At 36.7% G+C, this 20,771-nt stretch overlaps 2 protein-coding genes across 2 annotated transcripts in view; one reads left to right on the forward strand and one right to left on the reverse strand.

Annotated features, from left to right (window-relative positions):
* Positions 1 to 20,771, reverse strand: part of LOC137236462 (rho GTPase-activating protein 39-like) — a 556,674-nt gene that overhangs the window by 20,885 nt on the left and 515,018 nt on the right. The window lies entirely within an intron of this gene.
* Positions 8,981 to 11,841, forward strand: LOC137236460 (uncharacterized). Its single transcript, XM_067759089.1, has 2 exons — positions 8,981 to 9,729; positions 11,329 to 11,841. The coding sequence occupies exons 1-2, from the start codon at positions 9,486 to 9,488 to the stop codon at positions 11,829 to 11,831; spliced, it is 747 nt and encodes a 248-aa protein (XP_067615190.1). The 5' UTR covers positions 8,981 to 9,485; the 3' UTR covers positions 11,832 to 11,841.

Here is a 20,771-nt window from a genome sequence, read left to right on the forward strand (position 1 = left end):
TCTCTTATATACCGTATATGGTAGCACACCCGGTATAAACAATTTTTTTTTATTCATTGTTCACAGGGAATACAACCCAGCTGTCTCTCAAGTGACTCCAACTTCAAATAATGTCAAATTTATTCAATTCACTAATTCTACTTCAACATTCAATACAAAATTCAAATTAGATTATAAAATCAATCTAAATTTCTTTTCAATTAAAATTGACATTCATAACACAAACTTGCCACTTTTATTAATTCAACTTAGGTGATAAAACCATTTCATATTCACTTTCAACTCAAATTTGTTCACATTCACGTCTCAATCCGCAGCAACAATTCAATTTAGGTTAATACAATACAGGTTACAAAACCATTTCAAATATCTTCTCAATTCAAATTTGTCCTTATTCAGAACTCAAACAATTTAAAATTCTAAAACCATTCCAAATTTCTTTTTCATTCAAATTCGTTCATATTCATACCTCAAACTTGCAACTTTTTCACAACTCGAATTAGATTATAAAATCATTTCAACCTTCTTTTCATTAAAATTTCTTAATGCTTGGATAGCATACAAAGCTGCAAGTGTAAGAGCCTTCCTTTTGCTAATGTCAAATTTCGAAACAAAATTCAAAGAATTGAGAGAAAATTTCTTTAAAATTAGAAAACGCGTTTTACATACAGGTCGTTCTTTACCGACAAGGCAAGAGAAGTTAGATGAATATAAAAATTCTTTAATTGAGGCATATAATAACATTTTAATAGAGGCAAACGGGCATTTTGAAAACCGACCTAGGCCAATTGCTGTGAATAAAAGTTTATCACGTTGTAGGGAAGAATTAATTAAATGTTTTACAAAACTCAACTTCACAATTAAAGTACCAACCAACTACATCGACTTAGTCCAAGATAACACTTTTATATCAGATACGGATCGGGAAGAAAAAGAATCCTTCGACGCATACAAAATCGAATTTGAGGAAGAAGAGGAATTCTCTGACTCATCAAAGCCGGAAACACTCGACACTCGTATCGGTGAACAAAGTTGTTTTTTACCTCATACCGAAAATATTTCATTACAAGAAAACTTCTGTGGTTTCGATAACCCAGTCGTTACATCAAACAACTCTTTAGGGCTTTTAAAAACTTTCTCAAATTCCAACCAATCCCGTACTAGTTTTCTAGAACCAACAATAATGGCTACACCAGAGCAAAAGAGACAGTTTATTGGGTCGTGGGCGCCTTTATTTAGGGAAAACTATAACGGTGACCCTTAGCTCTAGACTCCTTAATAGATAAAATTGAACTAGTAGAAGGATGTATAGATCCAGATCTTGTGCCAACTTTCATTTTATTGGTTAAATCGAAGCTCGAAGGGAAAGCAAGAGAAGCAATTCCGACAAATATAACATCTATCCAAGAAATTAAAGATGCTCTTAAAAGTCGAATAAAGCCAGACAATTCAAAAGTCGTTGCAGGGAAAATAGCTTCACTAAAAGTTACGAACAATAATTTAACCGAGTTTGCTAAACGAGTAGAGGAATTATCTGATGCTTTAGAGAGGTCTCTAATTATCGAGGGAATATCAAAAGACAAAGCGCACGAGATGGCAGTCGAACAGTCAGTAAACGTCTGTAGGCTAAATACGCGCTCAGACTTAGTCAAATCAATTCTCGCATCAACCTCCTTTAGTGACGCAAAAGACGTCGTAGCAAAAATGATAGTCGAACAAAACAATCAGGCTACAGAAAGGCAGGTATTAGCTTTTCGATCAAGGTTTAACAATCAACCCAACTTTCGCAATAACAATAGAGGCAATAACTACTACAATAACAATAATAGATACAACAACAATAGCAATTTCAACAGGTTCAAAAACAATAGTAATTTCAATAGGTACAACAACAATAATAACGCTAGATACAATAATAACAATCAAAATAGGCAAAACAACAACTATAGGCAAAACAACGACAATCGAAACAATAGTAACTCGCGTAATACTAGCAACAGTCAAAATAGGCTAGAAAACAGAACCAATACTAACGCCGGAAGTTCAAGTACGCGAAATAATGCAAAAGTTCGCACTTTAAACTTGGACGCCCCTCAGCAGCGAACACTGAGGGACGAGGAGATAAACGAATAAATATTAAAAATATTTTTTGTCTAAACCTAAACTACTCAGATTTTATCGAAACTCATATAACCGGATCTAACAAATTATGTACATTTTTACTAGATACACAAGCTGATATTTCGCTAATTAAAATTTCTAGCTTAAATAAGCAACTTCCCATTAACTATGACGAAATAGTCAATATCACTGGCGTTACATCAGATTCTGTTGCTACTTTGGGTAAAATAAACATAAACCTAAATTTTTCGAATAATCTAGTCGAACAAAGCTTACATGTGGTAAAAGATGACTTCAATATCCCATCAGACGGTATACTGGGTAAAGATTTTCTTCATTATAATAAATGTGTAATAATTCAAATAGTAGCATCTCATTCTGGGCAAATAAAGAAAAAGTCATTATGCCAATCCTACACGGAACAGAAAGAGATATGTGTGTCATACCACCAAGATGCGAAGTTTTTCGAATTTTCGACTTAGGTCACTCAACAACTCCACTTTTCGTTGAATCTCAAGAAATACAAAAAGGCGTATTTACCGCAAGATGCATTACAAACTCCAATAACCCAGTCATAAAATTAATCAATACCACAAGTGATGTACAATTCGTAAACAAAAACTCTATTAAAACAGAAAACTTATCTAATTATCACGTCTATGTAATCGACAAAACTAAGTCAGATGAGAAGCGAATTAACGAAATAACTTCGATTTTAAAAGATCAAATTCCAAAAGATGCACCATCTGAACTTTTAGATCTATGCATACAATATGCTGACATATTCGCGCTTGACAACGATAAAATGACGTTAAATAATTTTTATGAGCAGAAATTGCGGTTAACCGACAACGAACCAGTGTATATAAAGAACTATCGTCTACCCTATTCGCAGCGGGAAGAAATTAACAGACAGGTTACAAAATTATTAGAAAATGATTTAATAGAAGAAAGCTATTCTAACTACAACAGTCCTCTTATCTTAGTTCCTAAAAAGAAAATAAATGGCAAAAAAGTATACCGAATGTGTGTTGACTTTCGCGCAGTTAACAAGAAGCTAATAGCAGACAAATTTCCATTAGCACGAATCGATGATATTTTAGACAATCTTGGCAGAGCCAAATTTTTCTCAACCTTAGACCTTTTTTCTGGATTCCACCAAATACCATTACACGTAGATTCACGCGATATAACCTCATTTTCTACTGATCGCGGAGCGTATCGATGGAAGGTATTGCCATTTGGTCTGAACATTGCACCAAATTCGTTTTCTAGGATGATGACCATCGCATTTTCAGGAATACCCCCTAATGTAGCTTTTCTTTATGTAGATGACATTATAGTCATCGGCTCTAGCGAATCCCATCACATTAAAAATTTGTCTAAAGTATTCAATACTTGTAGATCATTCAACCTTAAACTCAATCCAAGTAAATGCAATTTTCTAAGACCAGAAGTAACATTCCTAGGACACAAATGCTCAGCTGAAGGTCTGTCACCACACGAATCTAAAATAGACGCAATTCGTAACTATACTAAGCCAACAGACAAGGACGCTGTAAGAAGGTTTGTAGCTTTTGCCAACTACTACAGACGCTTTATTCCAAACTTTGCATCTCTGGCAGCACCTCTGAACAGACTGAATAGGAAAAGAGTAGAATTTAACTGGGACGAATCATGCGATAAAGCCTTTGATGCACTAAGAGCATCCCTAATGTCACCAAAGATATTACAATACCCAGATTTTTCTAAAGAGTTCACCATTACAGTAGACGCTTCTAAGACGGGATGTGGAGCGATACTCAGCCAAGAACATCAAGGCAGCGATTTACCCATATGTTATGCGTCAAAATCTTTTAATGAGGCAGAACAAAAGAAAGCCATCATTGAGTTAGAACTATTAGCCATTTATTTTGCCATTAAACAATTCAGACCATACGTTTATGGAAATCACTTTATTGTAAAATCAGATCATAGGCCTTTAGTCTATTTATTCACTATGAAAGACCCATCTTCAAAACTTTCTAGAATTAGACTTGAGTTGGCAGAATACAATTTCACAATAGAGTACATAAAGGGAAAATCAAATGTAGGAGCGGATGCACTTTCTCGCATAACTATTGGCGAAATAAAAGAATCAACCAAAAATATATTTGCAGTTCAGACTAGGGCTATGAGTAAGAAAAAAGATAAATGTAGTTCTACCGGAAATATAGACTTATGTGAAAACATACAAACATTAAACGTGTTTGATAAATTCACTCATAACTTTTCACAAAAAATTCCTCGTATTAGATCAGAAATATTTCATGATAAAAACAATAAACAATTTTTAAGAATATGCGCGCATATAAAGCATAAAAGAACAATTTTACTTGATTTTGAATTTTCTAACGAAATAAAGAATTTCGATAATTTACTTTCGAGGCTAGAAAAAGAAGCCGGAAAACGCAATATTAAGGAAATAGAATGGCCAAAAAACGATTTAATTTTCAAATATATTACAATTACAAATTTTAAAGAAAGAGGAAATAGGCTTTTACAATTTTTAAAAATTATTTTAATGCATCCAATTGAAACAATCACTGATCAGGAACAAAAATCAAAATTATTAGCAATTTATCACAATGATCCCATCACTGGAGGTCACTGTGGAACGAAAAAATTATACGCCAAATTACGAAACAAATTTTACTGGAAAAACATGACAAAAGACATAGCTAGTTATGTTAGGAAATGCGAAAAATGTCTTCTGAATAAAGTGAAAATAGGAAATAAAGAAGAACTCGTCCTAACTCCTACTCCTAATAAACCTTTTGACATTGTCGTAATTGATACCATAGGCCCATTACCAGAATCGAGATATGGTAATAAGTTCACGCTTACCATAATCTGCGATCTGACAAAATACTTAGTTACAATATCAATACCTGATAAAAGTGCAAAAACCATCGCGTCAGCACTATTCGAAGGCTTCATTTTAATATACGGTGTTATGAAATCCATTAAATCAGATTTAGGTACTGAATTCAAAAATGAAATTTTTGCAAATTTAACCAGTTTATTAAATATTGATCACAACTTTTCTACACCATATCACCACGAAACCGTAGGAACTGTCGAAAGAAACCATAGAGTTTTCAACGAGTACCTACGTGCGTACTTAAATGATTCCTTTGATGATTGGGATACATATTTGAGATATTTTACGTTTTGGCATAACACAACGCCAAATACGGTATTCGATAATAAACTTACTCCGTTTGAATTAATTTTTGGTAAAAAGGCCATTGTGCCATCTGAACTGAAGAACGAAAGAATTGAACCAATTTATAATATCGAAAATTATTCAAAAGAAGTAAAATACCGAATGCAAAAATGCCACGCCTTGGCTAAAGAGTTAGTAGAAAAACACAAAATAAGGAATAAAGATGCATATGACAAAAATGCACAACCAATGGTAGTAAACATAAACGATATGGTTTTAGTTCAAAAAGAACCACGGGAAAAACATAAAAACATATATCAGGGCCCATACCTAGTAACAAGTATAGACGGGGTAAACGTAACCATTTTTGATAATGAAAATAAAAAATACAAAACGGTACATAAAAACCGCATAAGAGGAGTACCTAGATAAATACAATCGGATGTACCCAATTTCATTTTGAGATAGTCAAAAAAAAAAGATTTTTTTTTATTTTTCACTTCGCTAATAAAGCAAATTTAAATCAAAATTTCTCATACTCTAAAACCATACTTAATTTAAGGAAAAGCACATTTAAATAAAAATATGTCAAACGATAGGAAACAATACGTATTGTAAGTAAAATAAACAAATAGAGAATGTACATATAAGTTAATACACAAAACCTATTAAATGAATTTGAATTACAAATAATTTTTTTTACAAATTATTAATATTCATATATGTAAATATGTAGCCTTAAAGCACAGATAAATGTAATTGATTAAATAAAATAAGCTACTTACAGAAAAAAAAAAGAATAATAAATAAACTATTAATATTCATATATGTAAATATGTAGGCTTAAAGCACAGATAAATGTAATTAATTAAATAACATAAGCTACTTACACAAAAAAAGAGAATAATAAATAAACTATTAATATTCATATATGTAAATATGTAGGCTTAAAATATAAATAAATGTAATTAGTTAAACTAGCCAAGTTAGCCTAGGTAGATCTGCCGCAAAGCTCAAAATTATCCTAATTTTTTTCCCAATCGGGATGAATATTAACCACCCAAAAAAGTTGAAGCCGACAAACCTGATCAACTTGTCGACTTCAAACTTTTTTCGAAAAGGGGGATGGTGTAACAGCAGCCTTATCATCTTACCCTGTTTCCCACTTGGTGCAACCCTGTTGTCTATTGTGAATGGACAACAGGTGTTGAAACAAGTTGAAAACGGGGAGGTCGGCTCGTAATGAAAAGACGGCCATCATTTGTTAATTTTGGCGTGTACGACAAATTTACAAAAAGAAAACTAAATCTAAGTCTACGTTAAATTAACTAAGTGCTACTACTTACAAAAAATACTCTTATTCTACAAAAAACAAAACTATATCTAAACCTAATTAAACCAAACTAGAACTAAGCATAAAATTCGTGTTTGATTGTTTTCTTGGTGTTTGAGTGGAGCGTGCGTGCATTAGCGTGCGCACAAAAACAATTTTTCTGAAGGAGTTCCAGAAGGAACGCCACAACATTACCTACAGATTTCTGTCACATCACAGACTCAAAAGTGGAGCTTATTCAGCGAGTTTTCCCAGATATAGCGCAAAAGTTCAATAACCATAATTGGCTGGGTGAACGAGCAATATTAGCAGCGAAAAATAAAGATGTCGAGGATCTTAATGCGACCATTCAGAATTTACTTCCAGGACAGTTGGTTTCCTTCAAATCAGTCGACACCGTAATGAACCAGGATAACGTAGTCAACTATCCCACTGAGTTCTTAAATTCACTGGAATTGCCTGGATTACCACCTCACAATTTGCAGTTGAAAGTAGGATCAGTTGTCATCATGCTGCGTAACATTAATCAACCTCGACTATGCAATGGAACAAGACTGGCTGTGAAAAGACTGATGAATAACGTCATTGAGGCGACAATCATAAAAGGAAAATACAAAGGAGAGGATGTCTTGATCCCGCGGATACCGATGATTCCAACGGACTTACCATTCGATTTTAAACGCTTACAATTTCCAGTACGTCTGGCCTTTGCGATGACCATAAATAAATCGCAAGGACAGTCGTTAGAAGTTTGTGGAATCAACTTGGAGTTTCCCTGTTTCGCGCATGGACAATTATACGTCGCGTGTTCGCGCGTCGGAAAACCGTCTTCTTTGTTTATTTACGCACCACAAAACAAAACAAAAAATATAGTTTATGAGAAAGCTTTAAATTAATTAACAGACTGTATTTTAACAGTGTGTGTCTGTGAATATCAAATTTAAACCTTATAAATAGCCAATATTTCAGGAAAACTCTGTTTTCTAAGTAAGCAACATGATGTATCGAAAATAATAATAAAACTTCATGATTTATTCAATAAATGCTTTTTTATTAAATACGGATTCGATTTGTTTGTTTTAAAATCATTTTATACAAAAGATTAGGTCTTTTATCGATGAGGCAGTACGAAGTCTGCCGGGTCATCTAGTTTCATATACAATTTGAATACACTTAACCAAAAAGAAGTGGCACCACAGTCAAATTGTTTACTATTTTTCAGTATAGATACATTTGCGCGATAAAATACAACAATGCCTAGCCTAAAACAATCAATACAAAATCTAATTATTTCACAAAAGGGTGGGCCATTTGTCAAATTTTTGACAACATACGACGATATAAACGACCTATATATAGTATCTAATATGGATGTGGTTATATTTCCAAAGTCTGAATTTTATACATATAACTATAGTCGTATGTATGTACGCTCATCAAATAACCAAAAAACTCAACTAGAAGCCAATGACACTGTTAATTTTCTCCTTGATACGACAGAAGAAAAATTTATTTTTAACACTGGTGGAAATCTCTATTCACCTGAAGAGTTTTCAATTAGATTCAGTTCAACGGCAAAACCAATTATATACTCACAGATTGGCAAGAATATCACTGTTGCATTTAAATAAATATATCGTAATAGATCTATTTTAATAATATCTACACTACCTAGTTCTAAGTACGGCAACCCTGTAAACTTTACATGTATTAAATAAAAGCAGTTGATTCTAACTACAACATGGTGTCAGGTGTGTAATCGGCAGTGTAAGTCAAGTCGCAAGTCAAAAAAATAAAATAAAACCAATTGTAGCCGAAAAATAAGTGGTTAATAATTTGTAAAAAAACCTGCCGCGCCTTTTATAACAAAATTTGTGAAAGAAAGAATAAATAATGAGGTTATGTCTATCGCGACCACCATTATGCCCTTGGACTTAAAGTCATCAAACCAATCATCCGCGTGGAAAAACTGGAAAAAACAGTTTTCCATCTTCATACTTGCTTCGGGTCTCGAAGAACAGTCAGATCAACGTAAAAAGTAGCATTACTTCTACATCATCTCGGTACGGAGTGTCTTTCAATATTTAATTCTTTTAATGAAGACTTAGATAGTGTAAAATATAATGATTTATTAAAAAAGTTTGACAATTATTTTATACCAAAGGCAAATATAGCCATGGAAAGACACAATTTTTTTTCATAGAAACAAGCGAGTGACGAAAGCATTGACGAGTTCATAGCGCATTTAAAAAATCTCAGTATGTCATGCGATTTCGGTGACATTCGTTAAGATCTCGTGAGAGACATTTTCGTTTCCGGCCTTTCGTCTAGTAATATTCAAATAAAAGAAAGACTCCTCACAGAAGGTGCTATAAAATTGCAAAAAGCAATAGACATTGCAAAAAGTATAGAGACCGCGAAAGCAAATTCGAATCAATTAAAAAATTCAAATGAAAATTCAGACAATTATGTAGCAGCAGTGGTTAACAAAGACTTTGACAAAAAGCTTTGCAAAAAGTGTGGTCAAATTCACAAACATAAATGTCCAGCGCAAGGTGCTACTTGCTATGTATGTAATAAAAAAGACCATTTTGCAAAAATGTGTTACAAAAAGACTGCGCAAACACAAAATAAATCACGTAAATTTGACAAACAAAAACAAAAAGGCCAAACAAAACAAAATCAGAACAAAAGCTATGTGAACAAAATATACAAGTCATGCGAGGAAGAAGAGAGCGAAAGCGAGCTTTTCGTAGGCACAATTAACACAGAACCAAAAGCTGTGATGCATTCGATAATGCACTTCGATAAAAGGGTAAACGTATGGTGAAAACAATTGAAACAAGTGAAGAAGGTGTAAAGGTCACGGCAAAAGACAACCAAAATCAAAACAAAAATGGAAATATGGTAAAAGAATGGACAGTACGAGTGAAAATCAACAACATAGATGTGCAGTGCGTTATCGATACAGGCGCTCAAACTAATATATTATCATATAAAATGGCAGCCGAATTAAATATAAATAGATTTATTAAACATTCAAATTCACGTTTATTAACTTTTAGTGGTGAGCAACTACCTTTAATGGGTATTATTACTATACATTTAATGTACCAAAATAAGGTTTTTAAGTGCGCTTTTCATATCGTTAAGATGAATTGTAAAAATGTAATTGGCTTAACAACAGCAATAGATGTGAAATTAGTTAAAACGATTAACAATATTGCATGTAAAAACTTAACTGATTACGCAGATGTTTTTCAAGGGTTAGGGCTATTAAATGAAAAGTGTAGTTTAAAATTAAAACCAGATTTTACGCCAGTTGTTCACCCACCAAGAAAAATTCCATATTTGTTGTATAAAGAGCTAAAATCTGAATTGGAAAGAATGGTCGAGTTAAAAGTCATTGTGCGTGAAAATGAACCTACAGAGTGGGTGAATTCGATAGTTTTGGTGAAAAAGCCAAATGGCAAATTAAGATTGTGCCTTGATCCAAGAGATTTAAATAAGGCTATACTGAGACCACACTTTCCATTTCCGAATATCGACGAATGTAAAGCAAAACTAGCAGGCTCTAAGTTTTTCAGTTCTTTGGACGCTAACTGTGGTTTCTGGATGATACCACTTAATGAAAACTCATTGAAACTATGGACGTTTAATACACCTTTTGGTCGATTTCGTTTTTTGAGACTTCCTTTTGGCATTAATTCAGCACCTGAAATATTTCATTCACAAATGGTGAAGCTCTTTGGAAACGGTCTTATAATTTATACAAGGTCTTATAATTTATACAAGGTACAATTTCCGTCCAAAAATCGTCCCAATCTCAGGCGCTTTCCAAACCATCATCATCATCACATTTAGTAAATGCACCAAATATTGCTAATAACGCATACTATTCATCTTCCACTTTTGTTCCTCCAGCTTCGGCACTCGTTAGTTCTGCAGCTCAACATAGCGTTGCGGACAGAGATTTCGTTCTCTTAGCAACCGCCGTTATATACATAAAGAATAAATCTGGCTCTTTGATTCCTTGTCGAGCTCTGTTAGATTCTGCGTCGCAACTCAACTTTGTAACTAATAGACTAGTTAACCAATTGCAAATTAAGAAAACAAAATCCTCACAGTTTATTTCTGGTATAGGCCAAAATGATTTCGTCGCTAATCATATAGTTGATTTAGATCTCCATTCTCGTATCACAGAGTACACAGCCAAGTTGACGGCTGTCGTTACATCCACTATAACTGATATCCAACCAAGTCGCTCATTGGAAGATGTTGATTGGAATATACTCTCAAACATTCGCCTTGCCGACCCACTATTTTTTGAGCCACAGCGCATTCACATGCTGCTTGGAGCCAATGCATTTTTTACCACATCACTGTTTTTTTAAGGCTGATAGCACAACAACAAAATTGCGCGTGGTGTTTGATGGCTCAGCTCTAACTAGTAACGGACGATCCCTGAATTCAATTTTGATGAAAGGACCAACAATTCAACCCCCACTTTTTGATATTTTAATTAGATTTCGAACTTTTAAATTTGCACTTACTGCGGATATTTGTAAAATGTATCGATGCGTAAGAATGTCACATCCTGATAATTTTCTTCAATGTATAGTTTGGAGAGATAACCCTAATGAAAAATTTCGTATATATAAATTAGATACCGTTACATATGGAACCAAACCAGCGTCATTTCTACCCATTCGCTCAATGCAGCAGCTTGCTCGTGATGAAGCTCGCATCTATCCACTTGGAGCTGAGACAATACAAAATGGGTTTTATGTAGATGATATGATTGCCGGCGCTAATTCCGTAGATGTTGCCAAAGAATTGCTAAACCAAACAAGAAAATTATTGTCGCTTGGAAACTATCATTTGAGAAAATGGTGCTCAAATAATAACTTAATTTTAGCTGATGACAGGCAAGAATTTATTACGTTTGATGATGGTACCAGCATAACAAAAACACTTGGTTTGGTATGGGATCCAAATTTGGACTTTTTCATTTTTTCATTTTCGCCGTTTGCGACCCCAAGCAAGGTAACTAAACGTACAATTCTTTCAGCTGTTGCTAGACTCTATGATCCACTTGGTTTGATTGGTCCTGTCGTGGCCAAAGCCAAAATATTCTTGCAAAATCTGTGGAAAGAGAAGTTGCATTGACGAGAGTCCATCTCAGACAATACAAACAGAATGGATAGGAATATGCAATCAATACAATTTAGTTACTCGTTTTAGTTTCGATCGATATCTACTCATACCCGAGGCTGACATACAAATACATGGATTTTGCGATGCGAGTGCTGCTGCTTATGGTGCATGCATATACGTACGAGCTGAAATGAATGGAATTATTCGAACCAATCTTCTCTGTTCTAAATCCCGTGTAGCGCCCCTTAAAACGCTCACTATACCGAAGCTTGAGCTTTCTGGAGCTTTATTGTTGGCCGAATTGATGTCGAAAGTCGTCGATGCAACGCATTTCAATGGAAGAAAATTATTTTGTTGGTCGGACTCAACAATAGTTCTATCGTGGCTGCGAAATGAACCAGCCAACTTTAATGTTTTCGTCACAAATCGTATTAACACAATTCAAACGCTAACCAAAGGCATGAGTTGGAATTACGTCCCGACCTATTCCAATCCAGCTGATATCCTCTCAAGAGGTGCTAGCCCGAAGGAACTTTTAGATATGCCCTTGTGGAAGTTCGGCCCATCGTATCTTAGCGATGATCAACAAAATTGGCCAAAGTATCCGCTTCTACCAATGAAGGATTTACCAGAATCTCGAAAGAGAGCGTTTGTATTTACTACCACATCTGATATTTCATTAAATTGCAAATTTGTTAACTCATTTGAAAAGTTACAGAGAGTATATGCATACATTTATCGGTTTTCTCGGTTATCTAAAGCAAGAGCGACTGGATTACTCAGTACAATGGAATTACAACAAGGCACCTTTTTACTTATTCGAATGATTCAGAGGACACATCTTCGGGAAGAATATAAAGCTATCGAAGCTGGAAAGGCAATAAAGACTTCGTCGGAAATTCGTTCACTGAATCCCTTTCTCGACGATCATGGATTACTTAGTCGGCGGAAGGCTTCAAAATTCGACTATGGATTTTTCATCGAAACACCCAATTATCTTGCCGAAACGGCATCCTGTAACTGACGCAATCGTCAACAGCTTCCATAGAAAACTACTGCATGCTGGGCCGCAATCGTTATTAGCATCTATTCGTCTTCAGTATTGGCCTATTGGCGGACGTAAAACCGTAAGTCAAATTATTAACAATGGCGTTCGTTGTTTTCATATCAAGCCTAAGCTTATGGAGCATTTAATGGGAAGTTTACCAGCCGCAAGAGTGCAATGCAATCGAGCGTTTTTAATCACCGGAGTTGACTTTTGTGGACCGTTTTTCTACAAATATTATGTACGAAATCGAGCTCCAATAAAATGCTATATTTCCATATTCATTTGTTTTTCAACCAAGGCCGTTCACATGGAGGTAGTAAAAGATTTGGCAACCTCATCATTCCTTGCAGCCCTAAAGAGATTTATTTGTACACGTGGTTAACCGCAAATCATCGGACAATGCTACTAATTTTGTTGGAGCTAAAAATGAGCTATCGGACCTGAAAAAACTATTTTTCAGTCAAGAGCATTCGAAAGCGATTCATGAGCAGTGTGCCAACGATGGAATTGAATGGAAGTTCATACCCCCTCGCTCTCTAGGCGGTTTATGGGAAGCCGCCGTAAAAATGGCCAAATATCATTTTTACCGAGTTGTTGGCCTTTCAAATTTAAATTTCGATGAGCTTCGCACACTTGTGTGCCAGATATCTGCAATTATAAATTCACGCCCTTTATGTCCCATTTCAGAGAACCCTGACGACATTGAGGTACTGGGCACTTTCTTATTGGCGCATCTTTCACGTCTGTGGTAGAACCTGATCTCTCAACAATTGATATGAATCGACTTAGTAGATGGCAGCGTGTGTTTCATGCAACAACAGTTTTGGAAGAAGTGGCATTCCGAATATTTAACACTTCTTCAGCAGCGCCAAAAGTGGAACTCATCTGCATCGAATCTACAGCCTGGGGATGTGGTTTTAATAAAGGACGAGAACAATCTGCCGTTAAAATGGCCGCTGGCCAGAGTCATTGAAACAATTATGGGAAAGGATCAGGTGGTACGAGTTGCCGTTCTAAAAACTGCAAATGGCATCTACAAACGATGTGTGTCAAAGCTATGTCTACTTCCAATTGACAATATCTTGAAAGCCTAAGCCTTCCAACGGGCGGAGTATGTTTAGTCATATGCGCATTATACATATTTAGTAGTATAAGTTACTAATTCCTTATTACTACCTTTTTCTAAATTCGCTCACTGACAATAATATTTATTTATTATCACTGCTATTTTACCATTTGCCTTTTGCAATTGTCAATGCTTATATGCATATACATATTGCTATACATAAATGCATAAGCCGTCGCCTGCTTTGATTCTGCCATCCCACCAATGCTTACTGCTAGCTATGCAGAGAAACTACACTGTACACACATATTACATACATACATCTAATCTAATCTAATCTAATATATATTATAAATGGGAAAGTTTGGATGTTAAGATGTTTGGATGTTTGGATGTTTGGATGTTTGTCCAGACGTTTGTCTTTGTGACTCAATCACGCAAGAACGGCTGGACGGATTTGTATGAAATTTGGCATGCATATAGCCAATAGTCTAGAAGGATCTACTAGCTATATATTTTTCAAAAGGGGCGTGGTCTCCGCCCCCTAGGAACAGTTATAATTTAATTATTATATTTTTTTGTCTTTGCGACTGAATCACGCCAGAACGGCTTCACGGATTTTGATGAAATTTGGGACAGAGATAATAGGCTACTGGCGAAATTTTTTTCGAACATGGAAAGGGGGAAGGGGGTCCCACGACCCCTTCGAATAATTACTTTTTAACAATTTTTACACATTATAACTTTACGTATACTGACCTTCACCAATATTACAAACTCAATGGGTGAAATAAGTCGAGGGCTTACAAAGTGAGCAGTGATACACCCCCCCCCCCTTTCCCCTCTCGTGCAAAATCTATAAATTGTTATAACTCAATGTAAATTTTGTCCTAAAATCAATAATTTTTGGTATCCCTCCATCAATTGCTTTTATTAGCACGCTTTTATTAGCTTTACCTGTATGTTTCTTTGTAACTCTTCATTCGCTTCAACGCGCCTGTTGCCTTATTAACATGGTTTTATAATTATCTTCACCCTATTTGTAATCCCGTTTGGGTCATCTCGAGACCCTTCAGGGATCATTTCTGGATGGTTTTCGGGATCCGTCCGCGATCCCGCCGGGGTCATTTCTGGACTTTTTCGGGACTATTCCGGGATTATTTTGGGACCCTTCCGGGATCATTTGTGTATAGTTTTCGGGATCCGTCCGGGATTCCGTCGGGATTATTTTGGGACATTTTCGGGACTATTCCGGGATCATTTCGGGACTATTTCGCGATCATTTGGGGACCCTTCCGGCATCATTTCTGGACGGTTTTCGGGATCCGTCCGGGATCCCGTCGGGGTCATTTCGGAACTTTTTCTCGACTAAGACGGGATCATTTGGGGAGCCTTTCGGCATCATTTCTGGATGGTTTTCGGGATCCGTCCGGGTCCCGTCGGGGTCATTTCTGGACTTTTTCTCGACTGATACGGGATCATTTGAGAACCCTTTCGGCATCATTTCTGGATGGTTTTCGGGTTCCGTCCGGATCCCGTCAGGGTCATTTCGGGGCCCTTTCTCGACTAATACGGGATCATTTGGGGACCCTTTCGGCATCATTTCTAAATGGTTTTCGGGATCCGTCCGGGATCCCGTCGGGGTCATTTCGGGACTTTTTCTCGACTAATACGGGATCATTTGGGGACCTTTTCGGCATCATTTCTGTGTGGTTTTCGGGATCCGTTCGGGATCCCTTCAGGGTCATTTTGGGACTTTTTCTCAACTAATACGGGTTCCTTTGAGGTACCTTGCGGCATCATTTCTAGATGGTTTTCGGGATCCATCAGGGATCCCGTCGGGGTCATTTCTGGACTTTTTCTCGACTAATACGGGATCATTTGGGGTAGCTTCCGGCATCATTGCTAGATGGTTTTAGGGATCCGTCCGGGATCCCGTCTTGGTCATTTCGGGGCTTTTTCTCGACTTATACGGGATCATTTGGGGACCCTTTCGGCATCATTTCTCGATGGTTTTCGGGATCCGTCCGGAACCCGTCGGGGTCATTTCGGGACTTTTTCTCGACTAATACGGGATCATTTGGGGTACCTTCCGGCATCATTTCTAGATGGTTTTCGGGATCCGTCCGGGATCCCGTCAGGTTCATTACGGAACTATTTCGGGATCCTTTGGGGTACCTTCCGGCATCATTTCTATATGGTTTTGAGGATCCGTCCGGGATTCCGTCGGGGTCATTTCGGGAATTTTTCTCGACGAATACGGGATCATTTGGGACGCTTTCGGCATCATTTCTGGATGATTTTCGGGATCCGTCCGGTATCCCGTCGGGGTCATTTCGGGACTATTTCGGGATCATTTGGGGTACCTTCCGGCATCATTTCTAGATGGTTTTCGGGATCCGTCCGGGATCCCGTCGGGGTCATTTCGGTACTACTTCGGGATCATTTGAGGTACCTTCCGGCAACATTTCTAGATGGTTTTAGGGATCCGTCCGGGATCCCGTCAGGGTCATTTCGGGACTATTTCGGGATACCTTCCGGCATCATTTCTGGATAGTTTTCGGGATCCATCCGGGATCCCGACGGGGTCAATTCAGGACTTTTTCTTGACTAATACGGGATGATTTGGGGACCTTTTCGGCATTATTTCTGGATGCTTTTCGGGATCCGTCAGGAATCCCGTCGGGGTCATTTCGGGACTTTTTCGGGACTAATACGGGATAATTAGGGGAGCCTTTCGGCATCATTTCTGGATGGTTTTCGGGATCCGTACGGGATCCCGCCAGGGTCATTTCGGGACTATTTCGGGATTATTTGGGGTACCTTCCGGCATCATTTCTATATGATTTTGAGGATCCGTCCGGCATCCCGTCGGGGTTATTTCGGGACTTTTTATCGACTGCTAGCGGATCATTAGGGGACCCTTTCGGCATAATTTCTGGATGGTTTTCGGGATCCGTCCGGGATCCCTTCCGGGTCATTTGGGAACTTTTTTGGGACTATTTGGGGATCATTTGGGGTATTTTCCGGCATCATTTCTGTATGGTATTCAGGATCATTTGGGGTTCCTTCCGGTATAATTTCTGGATGGTTTTCGGTCATTTCGGGACTATTAGGGGATCTTTTGAGGACATTCCGGCATCATTTCTGGATAGTTTTTGGGATCCGTGAGGGATCCCGTCGGGGTAATTTCTGGACTTTTCAGATATTGTTTCGGGATTATTTTGGGTTTCCAAGATCATTTCTGGATGGATTTCGAGATCTGTCCGGGATCCCGTCAGGGTCATTTAGGAGTCCGTTCGAGATCCCGTCAGGGTCATTTCGGGACTATTAGGGGATCATTTGAAGACCTTTCCGGCATCATTTCTGGATAGTTTTCGGAATCCGTCTGGGATCCCGTTGGGGTCATTTCAGGACTTTTTCGGGACTAATACGGGATCATTTTGGGACCCTTCCGGAATCATTTCTGTATGGTTTTCGCCATCCGTCGTGGATCCCCTAAGGACCCTTCCTGGATATTTTCTGGATGGTTTTTGAGAACCGTCCGGGAGCCCGTCAGGGTCATTTCGGAACTTTTTCGGGACTATTTCGGGATCATTTTGGTACCCTTCAGGCATCATTTCTTTGTGGTTCTCTGGATAAGTCTAGAATCGTGTCGTTGTCATTTCGGGTTTTTTGGGACTATTCCGGGAACTTTTGGAGACCCTTCCGTGGCATTTCTAAATGGTTTTCGGCATCTGTCCGCGATAGCGTCGGGGTCATTTCGTGGATTTTTCGGGATAATTTCGGGATCATTTGGGGATCCTGTCAGGTTATCAGCTCATTTAGTTCTTTTTTTACTCAATTACAAAAATAAAATGTATTGGACAGAAACATCTTTTTAAACAGATAACTTGATAAGCAGGCTAATGTGAATATCCCATATATTTAATTTTCTCCTTGCGGACGGGGCCGCGGGTAAAGGCTAGTATGTACATATGGTAGCATTAAAGCAGCTGATGTGCAGTACCGCTGAACTAGGTGACTGTCCTTAGCTGTACTTCATATATTTGCTAAAATAACTATTTCTATTATGTACGCTGCCGTTAAATCAGGTGATATTGCTGTATATATTTAAGTTGTTGCTTTTTACATTTCCTTTGAATATAAGTAATTACATATACATATTAGGAATTTGAATTTTTGTATGAATTCAAAGTAGAATTGAATTTAGTTTTTTAGTCTCGTCAAAGTTATGGTGCAAGGCACATTAATAAATTTCGAAATACGTTTGTCGTGATAAATCACCAAAAAATATAGCTATCGTCCTAATTAAATAAAATCTTTTGTTGTGTTTAATCGCTTCATATACCTGTGGTAAAGCATAATCTCGATTTTAGGCTTTAAAAGAAAAGCAAATTAAAAATTGTAAACTAAACCTCTCGTGCTAAAGAAATAGCATGCTATATATTGTGAACTAAACTACACAGATGACATGATATGAAACTTCTCGCTCTCTGAGAGCGCGTGAAAATGTGCATTTTTTATAATATTGGCCATAGATACCATCATGCTCAAAATCAAATTTGGGCATTTCAGAATAACTTTGGGGTATTTTACATGGTAAAGGTTTAATTTATAATTTTCACTGAAAACTTACTCAAGATTGCCAAATGGGATATCAAAAAACTCGAATTTTTGTCAGGATTACAAATCCGAAGAAAAAATAACTATTTTTCACCCGTGGAAAATTTATCAGTGACAACACCTTTCATCGAAGGGCTGCACACGAAACGGGTTTTGATAGCAGCTTTCGATTGAAGAAAAAGTCAGCTTCTTAGTCTTCGCATTGATGTAAATGGATGCATAAAGGCCAGGTTTTTGTGGAGCGTTGCAACATTCCACTTTTTACAGCTGAGATAAATTGTAGGTATACGTATAGGTTAACGCAACATGTATAATTAACAGCCTTTGCGGACGACAACGCAGATACTTCACCAAGTGATCTAATTTCGTAATTTCTTATAAATTTTTTGGGTTTTTTATTGTATGTGGGTATACATATGTATGTAAATAAACATTTTGGTCGCATCAAAGTGAAAAAGGGGCTAGCCGTTCATTGTTATCTTATGGCGGTGCCAGCGCAACAAAGCAAAGCAACGCAATCGAAATATATTATCTCATATTTTTTCACTTATCTACCACAAAATATTTCTACAAAACTGCCTTTTTTATAAATTTTAATAAGTTTTTATCACCTTACTTGCTGATTTTTTGAAAATAATGAAACCGAACGGATTTCTTGGAGTTTTTTTTTTTTGGGTAGTTTAGGTAACTCTATAGCCATCTGATGTTCAAGACCCATTCTTGGAAACGAACGAACTTTTGTTTACAATCGAATGAACTTCAAGACCCATTCCTGGAAACGAATTGAGAGAGAATAAAAGTTTCGTATCATGTCATCAGTGCTAAACTATTGTGCTTAATAAATTGTAATTTAAACGGACAGTAAAAACGCTTATTGTTCTCATTTCAATGGCATTGCGGTCTAATTCAAGAAAAGGAGTTCAGTAATTTAAAAAAATAGTTGACAGAAGCTCCAGTCCTTGCTTACTTCGACCCGAATAAGCAACTTACACTTTCCGTTGATGCCTCCAAGTATGCAGTTGGAGCCACAATATTGAAAAAATCCAATTGCTTACGCATCAGCTTCATTAACTGGAACGCAGACTAACTACGCGCAGATTGAGAAAGAACTATTTGCGATCCTATTTGGATGTACTCGCTTTCACCAGTACATCTATGGTCAAAGAATTTTGGCGGAAACGGACCACAAACCGTTAGTCTCAATATTTAAAAAACCTCTTAATAAAATCCCAGCTAGGTTACAACGATTTATGCTGAGGCTACAGCTGTATGATTTGCTGGTAGAGTATAAACCAGGCAAGCATTTGTTTATAGCTGATACGCTGTCAAGAGCCCCATTAAAGGAGACTGCTTTGGAGGAGCTAGACAAAGATTTAACACTCCACTGTGATATGCTGATGGAAGAAGTTAATGTTTCAAGTGTTGAGCTCGATAGAATAAAGCAGTATTCAAAGTCAGACGATACATTTCAAATTTTATATAAATATATACGAGATGGTTGGCCAAATGAAAGAAAATTGGTAAATGAAAAAATGAAACCATATTACAAAATCAAAGGTGATGTAAGCGTTGTTGATGAAATAATTTTTAAAAATAAGCAAATAGTCATGCCTTATATTCTTCGAAAGGGTATTTTAAAAAATCTACATGAGGGTCATATGGGAATTCAGAGTACTCAAAGTCTAGTCGATTTATTGGCTTAATATGTATAATGATATTCATGAGATGGTTGCAAATTGCGAAACGTGCATGAAATATCAAAACGCAAACGCTAAAGAGGACTTGATGCCTCACGATATCATAGAGATCCCATGGTTTAAAGTTGATTGTGACATATTTGAATTCAATAAAAAGAAATATCTCTTAGTTGTCGATTATTATTCAAAATATGTTGAGATTGATTTGTTGAGTGGTGGATTTACCAGTGTTGCAACACCACCTTACATTTAAAACAAGAAGGGTGGCAACACAAAAATGAGAAGAAGAACCATTTTGTAATAAAGACGTATATCAACGCCAGAACGACTGAGTAACACAAATATTTCTCTTTTTTCTAATATAATTCATTTTAACGGAAAACTAAAGTAAGAAAACGTTGTATTATACTATGGAAATATTGTAACTATTTTACTTTATTAAACAGTTTTTTAAAGCTTCTGTGAGCACAAATTTGCGTCTTATTTCTGGTGTAACAGTCGCTATTAAAAGTTGG

The sequence above is a fragment of the Eurosta solidaginis genome, chromosome 1 (assembly GCF_040869045.1).
Source record: "Eurosta solidaginis isolate ZX-2024a chromosome 1, ASM4086904v1, whole genome shotgun sequence".
Classification (NCBI taxonomy): Eukaryota; Metazoa; Arthropoda; class Insecta; order Diptera; family Tephritidae; genus Eurosta; species Eurosta solidaginis.

What these genes read in the sequence shown, in the direction of transcription:
- LOC137236460 (XM_067759089.1), top strand. Translation starts at nt 9,486, where the DNA reads ATGGTGAAAACAATTGAAACAAGTGAAGAAGGTGTAAAGGTCACGGCA. An exon ending in ACGTTTATTAACTTTTAGTG is followed by an intron (nt 9,730 to 11,328) that starts GTGAGCAACTAC and finishes TATATAAATTAG; the next exon opens with ATACCGTTACATATGGAACC.